General features: G+C 38.4%; 1 protein-coding gene across 1 annotated transcript in view; it reads right to left on the bottom strand.

Moving 5' to 3' along the window:
• The window catches only part of SGIP1 (SH3GL interacting endocytic adaptor 1), a 224,447-nt gene that overhangs the window by 111,269 nt on the left and 103,336 nt on the right, over positions 1-9,842 (bottom strand). Inside the window, 3 exon segments of the mRNA XM_017877177.1 lie at positions 1,245-1,301; positions 5,086-5,157; positions 7,999-8,023. Coding sequence (XP_017732666.1) covers positions 1,245-1,301; positions 5,086-5,157; positions 7,999-8,023 — 154 coding nt within the window.

Consider the following 9,842-nt stretch of genomic DNA (forward strand, 5'->3'; position numbering starts at 1 on the left):
TCTCTCTTTCTCTCTTTCTTTCTTTCTTTTTTGAGACAAAGTCTCTCTGTTTTGCTCAGGCTGCAGTGCACTGGTGCTATCTCAGGTCACTGCAACCTCCGCCTCCTGGGTTCAAGCGATTCTCCTGCGTCAACCTTCCGTATTTGACTTCTTTTTAGATTCTGCATATAAGCAAGATCATACAGTTTTTTTCTTTCTGTGTCTGAAACTCACCATTTTTTTGAGCATTTATTGTGGTCTTCCTCTTTTCCTCCTTTTTCAGTTCTCAGAGGTGCTTTTTTTTTTTTTTTTTTTTTTTTTTAAATACAAGTGTATTGAGGTCACTTACCTGCTAAAAACCTGCCCCTGGCTTCTCATTGCATTTAGAATAAAAGCCAAGTGCCTCTGTGTAGTCAATAAGACCCAGCAGTGCTGGCTCCTGCCCCCTCTCTAGCCTCGCATTTGTAATTATCTTCCATTGATCCCCTCTCAGCCACATGTTCTCTCCTTCCCAATGTTTGTGATTTGGGTGCTGTAAGCACTATCTCATTTCAGAGACCTCATCAATGCTGTACCCTCTGCCTGCAATTCTCTTCCCCCAAATGTTCAGCCAGTTAGCCTCTCTATATATGTTAGGCCTTTGCTCAGAGGTCACATCCTCCCTGAAGCCTTTCCTGCCAAAATCAGGTTGACTTACCCCTATTCTCAAAGCTTCTAAGAAGTAGAATCAGGGTTGAAACACCCAGATTTAATATTAGAATAGCATTTTTGGAAAAAATACTACAGGCTAGGCAGGTTACTGAAATGTTTTGCAAATAATTAGCTCATTGAATCCTTGCAACAATGACATGCGTTCATTGACTTCTTTTTTGCTACCCAGCAAATAACTTCTCCAAGGCCACACACAGCTGATATGTGTAGGGGCTACATCAGGGGTATCCAATCTTTTGGCTTCCCTAGGCCACACTGGAAGAAGAAAAATTATCTTGGGTCACACATAAAATACACTAACGTTAACAATAGCTGATCAGCTAAAATAAATAAATAAATCACAAAAAATCTCATAAAGTTAGACAAGCTTGCACAAGATCTTAAACTCAGTTCTGACAGACTTTATCGCTCTTAGCCCCATCCTAACTAAGCTAGGCACTTCCTAATGACATGATGAGCATTTCACTTATTTCTAAGTCCTATTATAAGAATACCTCAACTCATTTTTAAGCTGTAAAATACTTAATAAAGAGAAACAATCTTCTGATACTCACATATCTTTCCCAATCAATTTCCGCATAAAATCCATTTGGTGCCCCATTGCTTTTCTTCTGTAATAAAGTTGAAAATGAATTTAGAAGGAAAATATTTGAATAAAAACAAAGGAACAAAGAACATTTAACTCTTATCTGCATTTAGCAAGAGCTATCAAACTCCAGCACTGAAAAGACATATTAGAACAGCTTATTAAGGAGCCACATTTGTGTAACGGAATGGTAAATCTAGCTGCCATGACACTGCATAAAAAGGCGTACGTACTTATTTCACAAAAGATTGTAGGATACTGAGGCACAGGGATATTAACGTTGAACTGTTCAAATTTTATTCAGTTACTGAAGAATTAGCAGCACCTTTATTATAATTGAATCCTCTAAACCTACAGGAGATATAGCCGTGTATATATGTATTTTAAATGGAAACATTTTTTACCTCCATGCTGCTATTATATACAATTAGTTACAATATATCCAGAGTACTCATCCAAGTCATTAATTAATCTTTTAGCATTTTAGCCCTGACTCAATTTTTTTGTAACTACTCCCTTGATAAAACATAGAGGAAGTCAGCTCCACATCAGTTCATTCAGCTCCTAGTTATTAAAAATAATGTTTTTTAAAATGACTTTTCTTATCAAATTTTAAAAATAGAATTTGAGGATTAATGGTGGATTTTTGTCATTCGTGTGATCTGTGCCTCTGTGAGCACGCATCATTGCAAGTTGACTGGATGTCAGTGCTACTCTCTCCTGATTATCTTAAAGTTTTCTTTGTCCCCTAGTATAGCCATGACACATGACTACAAGCACTTGAGCAAAGATGTGGCATCACCCAAATAGATATCGCCAAGATTTTCTATGTCTTGTGAGCAAAGGACAAACACAAATCAGGTTGGTAATGGAGGGTTCATTCAACATTCTTATATTTAGCACATGGGACAAGGGTATGTCACTGTGCATAGCAGATCTCAGAACAACACACATCAAATGGTGATGCATGAGGCTTGGACACAGGACCTCTAATTTTGCAATAAGAAATAAAGGCCATGTACTGCAATGTAAACAACTAATACCCAATTTGACAAATAGGTGGAGAAATAAGCTTTTTATGTGTGCACATAGGATCACTAGATAACACAGAATAATCATCATCATTGAATAACAGTGAATGTTGACTAGGCATTCTATGGACTAGCAAGGCTTTGGCAAGGGTAAATAATGCATAAGAAATAGATAATGTGTTCATGCCCTCTGTCTTCCAATATACTACCACTGCACTAAAATTTACAATTATAAGAACTGGGCCATGCCTTGCCTCCACAGACCAGCATCCATGGACATAAGGTCTGTGACCATCTCCCTCTCTGTCCCACTCCTGACATAGATTATTTGTATGCAGACTACATCATTTTAATCTTCCCATATAATTGCCTTCATTGAATCAGTGCTTCAGTGGTATTTCTTCTACTTTGAACAAAGGTCTTTGTAAAACCTGTCGTATCAACTCTACCTATGTATACCTTACAAAGCTACTGTTGAGAACTGGTCCATTACATAATGTGCCACTTAATACAAATGATTCTCTCATTTGGGTATAGACAGGGCTCCTATTTTCTCTTTATCATATTTACTTTCTCTTTTAATTCCTGCTTTACCAATCTGTTTGTATATGACTTCTTTGCAAAGTGCTCCACTCCTTCTTAGAAAGCATATAAAACAAACAAGTTCAATATAGACATTTAATTTATATTGATAGGAGACCAAAAGGACTAAGCAGATTCCAGAGAAGTAAACTCATGAATTTTGTGATCTAGGATTGTTATCCAAAACCACAGATTAGATAAATTACTGAGTTCAAAATTTTCAAAGTTCTATAGTTTGCGTCCATGATAATCTCATCTTTGTAACTAAGGCCCTTAAAAACCAAGATGGCTTATATGTTCAGCTAAACAGTTTATATATATACACACGCACACACACACATATATATATTTGCTTGTGTGTATGTATATATGTGTGTACATATACATACACACATATATACATACACACACACACATACACATGCATATATATAAATAAACATACACAGATACCTACACACACACACAGATAAATATATATATATGTATATTTGTTTTTCTTTCCTTCCTGACAACATATATCTAATATTGTAGAAAGAAAGGTGAGTTCTAAATCTGACGATCTAGGCAGAGTGAAAATTTCCCAGTTTGCATGAAAACCAAAGGAAGATTGAGATAAAGGGGAAGCAAAACTTGTAGAAATTTTTTCTTCAAAAATAGGGACACTTTAACAACAAATACTAAAAACAAACAACAAATCATAACAATACATTATTTTTCGTAGCTATTCAACACACACACACACACACACACACGCACACACACACACATACGGCTTTATTAGAGGAATTTGGTCTCAGTTATGCCAGTGGATTATTACAAATATCTTTGGTTTTCCAAGTGGAAATTATCAAGTTAAAGCTAAGTCAGAGCCTGGATGGAATTCTTCTGGCCCAAACCCAAGAAAAAAAACAATTCTTTGATGGTTTAACCATTGAGAAAGGTGCAACTGTAGTACTAGTAATAGTGAAGATAATGAGTCTACTGATTTTCAAATGGAAAACTTTCAAGAAGAAGAAGCAAGGAAGAATATCAGTTATATGGGGAAATACCACTTAAAAACCAGGCTTAATAGTGAAAGAAGTATCAGTTATTTACCAACATATGAACAACGATTTTCTCTTGGAATTGTAATTATATAGATTTTACCTCTTCCTTTTTTTGGTATGTTTTAAAATTCAAAAATCCTACCTTTAGCATAAGTAACTTTTATAACTTGAATATGACTATTATTTAAAGATAATTGAGGCTCACAGTGATGCTAATCATGTCTTCATAGGTATTTTACTTTGGTTAGCATATATTATCTGTTCTTAGATAATATGATGGGCTAAATAGATAAATATAGTGACAGTTATGCTCAATCACACACTCATCAAAGTTCTCAATTTCCACTGGGAATGCCTCTGGTTTTCAAGGTCAGCTCATGGCCAGGTAATGATCCTTGGGTGGGGCATGTTAAAGGTACATGATGTACTGCCTAAATATTATCTTTTCTCCACTGAGGTAGACTTGACTCACTTTGTAAATAATTCTATAGAACAGCACTGCCCAATAGAAATACCTGTGAAGATGGCAATGTTCTACCTGTGTGCTATCCACGATGGCAGCCACTAGCCACAAGTGGCTATGAAGTACTTGAAATGTGTCAAGTGCAACCGAGGAACTGAATTTTAATTAAATAGTCACATGTGGCTACCATAATGTACAATACAGCTATAGGTACCACAGAGTTTGGACTAGGGTCAGCATCCCTGACTCAATGTTCTTTGGTCAAATACACTGGTTCCTACAGATCAAGCTTCTGCCAAATTCCTGATGTTATTGAGATAGTGCTTATCCTAAGAAATGACTACTCAATTTATGTGGTGATGTTTCTATTATAGCCAAAGGCTTCTTTATAGATAGTAGATTCTTTTTAAAATTGGAATTCCTGTCCTTTGTCGATGAAACAGGAAACACACATCTTTTATGTGTGATTACTCTTTAAAAGTACCTTTAGATGTCAGTCCATAAAGTCTATATGGTTAATTTAAAAATTGGCCCCAGATATTCAAGAAGTAATTTGGAAATACCTAAGAGTTTTCTTAGATGGAGTAAACGAAAACTACTGTGTTTTCCAAATTTTAAATTGGGATGTTACTCACTGTTTTTAATAACCCTTTGGAAATTTTAAACTAAAATCTGTTTCCTTACCGAAACTTTTTTTCCTCCTTCACGCGCACACTCTGCTTTGCTATTGTAGGGTGGTTCGTGTGGGCTGGGCTGCTGGAATTGATTGTTTTCATGTAGAAAAAAGTGGTTAAAAGATCTGCTTGTTCTTCAAGACACATATAAAGAATTACATGGAGTCAGCAAACATACCATAGAAGAAACCATCTCTAGGCCAAATCATACGGCCTACCAATCTCGGCAGGGTTCCTTAAGCAAAGAGTGGACTTTGGGGCCCATAATGAGGCTCTATTCAGCAGGCCAGCTTGGTTAGGCCAAGAGAAGAAGGGAGGAGGAAGAAGATATGTCCCAGGCACTAGGGACCATGTGGATCTATTTCTCATACAGCCAGCATTTAATTTACACGTAGAGAACAGGCACAAGGACACACAAGAAGAGACGGAATAAAAATGTTTGTATTTCTAACCTAAGTGGGAAAAGTTCAGTTTAGCCTGGATCAAAGCCTTCCTGCAGGTGACCAATACACACACAGCACACACAGCTGACAGCTGCAAATCTATGCCCTTTCCTGCACACCTGTTCAGGGTGATAAAAAATGACCTTCTCACAGCAAGGGCTATGATCCTGATGCTCCAAGTTTATGTGTGGAGGGAAACTGGAACTGCTTAGAAAAAAGTTAGTTTGCCCTGCACAAATTAGAGTTTGTGTCTAGGTTAGGATGCATTGTCACACTTGGACACCATGACAGACAGCTCTGCCAGTGACGGGTACATTCAGCCAGTGGGGAGCAAGGCCCACCTTCATGCATGCAGCCCTGCCGCGAAGCCTCTATAGGTTAAACCTCAGAAGCATTGTCACCAGAGATGAGCTTTGTTGGATTTTGAGAAACAACAGTACATTAAAGTTTATGTTCACCAAGTAGTTTATAAACATTAGGTAGGTGCACCACTACCTGTAGTTTGTGGAACTACATTAATGAAACCACACATTTCAACACTTGACATTCAAAAGGCAATAATGTGAAAGCCATATCAGTTAAGCAAAAGTGGACTGGGTCTATAGAAACAAGGGCTGAAGAAATCAGTCTGAGTTTGAAGGAAAATCAGGTTGGTATCTCTGAGAACTGAATGCAGATAGAAACTCAGATAGAGCACTGGTTTCCAAGATTCAGTGACCATAGTAAATGTGGAAAGCTTGGAGAACATTTCTAAATGGTAAAAGCAGCAGCTGGCTAATAATGTCCAATTACCTATAAAGCCTGTTTCTGAGGAAGTGCATTTATTTTGAATGTAGCCTTTTCCGGAACAGGTCTGTGTTATTTTCTAAGAAATCAAAATTAACTAATTTATCTTTCCTAATAATCACGATCAGTGATATTTATGGCATTTCTAATTAAGTAACCAAGTGGGCACGACTGCTAATAAAGAACTTCATATGATTTGGAATGGTGAAGGACTTGGGGAACTCAGGCATGAAGCCCTGCCCTGAGGGGATGCGTCCCCAGAATGACTGCTGGGTTCATTAATGCAGCACATACTCATCATTGCCTGCCACATGTCAGCTGCTGTACCAGGTACCAGGGTGCACATTCTACCAGAGATTTAAACTGATGCTGTTCAGAACACAGAGAATAGTGAGGCAGCAAGGGGCCTTAGAGACAATGAGCAGGGGTTCGGAGAAAGAAAACAAGGACAAGACTGAGAGTGGCACAGGTAGAAACAGCAATCCAGTCTGGGAGCAGCGAGGATAGAAAGCAGAGTAGCTAACAGAGATTTGCAAAGGTCAGAGGGGACCAGAGAACCCAGGGAGGGGACCAAGCCAGAAGCAAAGAAGAGACACAGAAGCAGAGAGTACCTGAGACAGAGTTAACGAGAGGGCTCTGAGCCAGAAGCAAGAGGTGAGGAGAAGCTGAGTCTTCTGGGTCTTTTTTTTCCCCTGCTGAATAGAGCCTTGATTATAGTGTTACCCAATGTCTGATAAATTTCAGTCTATTTTCTTAACATTTCATGGTGAGAACCACACGAAAGCAAAAGGCACCCCAAAGCTAAGAACCTTGAGTCAAGTGTGGAAGAAAAATTCCTGCTGTAGCTGCAATTAACACCCCAGTTTAGGTATAATATTGTGAAGGGTGATTTAAGAAATTTTTTAACCATCAGGTTTATTTTAGTTCCCACTCCAGCCCAATGAGCCTAATGTAAGTCCATTTTTTTTTTTTTCAGTAACAGCTGTTCTTCTAAACCTTCTGAATAGGCATCTGATTTAGATTTGAAGGAAGTCATTTTAGGAGTCGGTGCAGACTCCCATAAGCACAACTCGGATATTATCTAAGCCCATGCACCATGGACTTCTTTAAAAAGCAAGAATTCTGGCGGCCAGCAAGGAGTCACAGCTAACTGTTAGATTTAAACCCAGTGGACACATTTTCCTCTTTCAGACTGTAAATTCAGGCTTACGTGGTTTTCAAGACCATCTCCTACTTTTGAATTTAATATAGAAAATGTATCTGCAGCACAACTACTAAAGGGGAAAAGCTTCTTTCAATTTTCTTGGATCTCAGCTTCATTACAACTTTGTGGCCTCTGTTGGAGAAAAACATTCTCCCATAATGAACTTTTACATCATTAAATTGGAAATGAAATAACAGTTGATGGGAGCAGCCCCTGCATGAACTGTCTGGCTTGCGACCCACCATCTGTTTGCCTGCCTGCTCTGGGGCAGGGTTTTAGTTAAATGCCATAAATAAGTCTAGCTTGACCAAGACTACATTTATGTCCCATGCAATTAATATAGAAAATTACAATAGTTAAGAGGTCTAAAAAGTCATTCAAGGTATTTTTTTCCTTACAGGAAAAAAAAAAAAAAATGGGGCTTTGAGAAATTTAAACACAGCATATATTGAAGCACAAACTCAGTAAAAATGGTTATTTAAATACTTACAATTCCATCTCTATCTGGTGAACCTCTGTAACAAAAAGAAATTGATAGCTATTATGCTAAGGAATCATTCTTGCCACACAGACTAAAGTACAACAGTAAGAACCATTAACCACTACCCTCCCCTTCCCCAGCATTCCCGCCCTGGTAAACCTGGCTAATGAAAACTAAATCAAAACAAACTGGTTGAGTGATATTTAAGTGTGGGGTATGTGTATGTGGGAAGGAAATTTTCATTAAAAAATTGCAGCCCAAAGCCACAAGTGGGTAGGGTAGTGCCTTGGTTCATTTTTGAGAGGAGAGTTTATTAAAGAGACTCCACTCTAGCTGGTTCCATTTAAAACTGTCCCACTCTAGTTGGCTCCATTTAAAACTATCATGAGGCAAGTAAACCAATGTGCTGTCTCACCTGTGTATTTTTAAGAGATGGGGTCTTGCTATGTTGCCCAGGCTGGAGTGCAGTGGCTATTCACAGGCACAATCAAAAGCATACTACAGCCTTGAACTGCTGGGCTCCAGCGAACCTCTGCCCCAGGCTCCTGAGAAGCTGGGACTGCAGGTGAGAATCACTGAGCCCAGCCCTTTTATCTTTGCTTCTGTGAATGGTCCTGTATTGCCTCCTACATGAGAAAGCTTCTGTGGTATTTTTCAACTTTATTTTGAGAATTGGTACTTTCCTCCGTATTTCTATGTTTACCTCTCCTTCCATTATAGAAGAGCAGGAAATGGAGAACAACATTTTGCTAAATGGCTCCTTCTGATGACTAAAGCCCAGGGCAGCTGCAAGGGCTTTTGAGTAAGATGAAGCTGGGTGTCCAAACAGTTCTGTGACCTTGAACACTTAACCTCTCTAAGCCAGTTTAAATAAGGTAATATAGAGAGAACTTACAATAGTTCCTGACATATGGTATTCAAAACTGTGAGTTGCTTATAATTCCTTTTCTCTTCCAAGATGTCTCTTCACTAGGAACACGAAAGTGCCCACTTGCAGCCACACTGGACTTTAGAGTATTAGAGGTATTTTGGAAAACTGGATTAGAGGAGCAGACGGAGAAACTAGAAGGCAGCCATTGTAATTTTATAACTTCCCATTTTAATTCAGTTTTTAAGAGGCTAAAAAAATACAGGGATACTTATTATGCTTGGAAAGGCACCTGCATTATTTGGAAGAAAACCTTAGTAAGTGCTTAAGGTGAACTGTGATATCTTGAGGAGTTTGGTGTGGGGTTGGAATCATTCTTCAGAAGGTGCAATCAAGTAAGAGAATTATTGCTTAATGACAGGAAGCCAGTGAGGGGAGAGAGAGAGAGAGAGAGAGAGCAGTGCAGAGAGTTGGTGGGATGCCATCTGGACTCCAAGGTGTGATTCTCTTTCCCCACCAACATCCCTTCAAAATTAGTGGAATATTCTACTTGGATTAAAATACACTTGACAGAGTGCATATTTTTCATAACTAGTGAGTTCTGTGTCCACAGAGATGCAGAGGTGAATCAGTGATAGAGGGGCAAGAAACAGAGAACATCCTGATATTGAAAGACCATGGGAATTGACAGAAATCTTGAGACTTTTGGACATTACCTGGATGTGGAAATTAACCAGTTTGAAAAAATTTTATTTAAAATAGAACAATGGGAAGAATCTCAGCTGACAAAAGTACTTGTAATGAGCCAGGTGATTGGTTAGAACCAAAGGATAAAAATAATGAAAACATATTCATCACAGAGAGAATGAAACAGGTGAGTAAATCCAGTAGGTTATCATGGTCATACTAAGCCCAGGCTAGTAGGAGAGCACTGAGAATGGGTACGAATCCATACTCATCAAAGCCAATCCCTTTCTTTCTTTCT

This window comes from Rhinopithecus bieti, unplaced genomic scaffold (assembly GCF_001698545.2).
Source record: "Rhinopithecus bieti isolate Rb0 unplaced genomic scaffold, ASM169854v2 scaffold_6380, whole genome shotgun sequence".
NCBI lineage: Eukaryota > Metazoa > Chordata > Mammalia > Primates > Cercopithecidae > Rhinopithecus > Rhinopithecus bieti.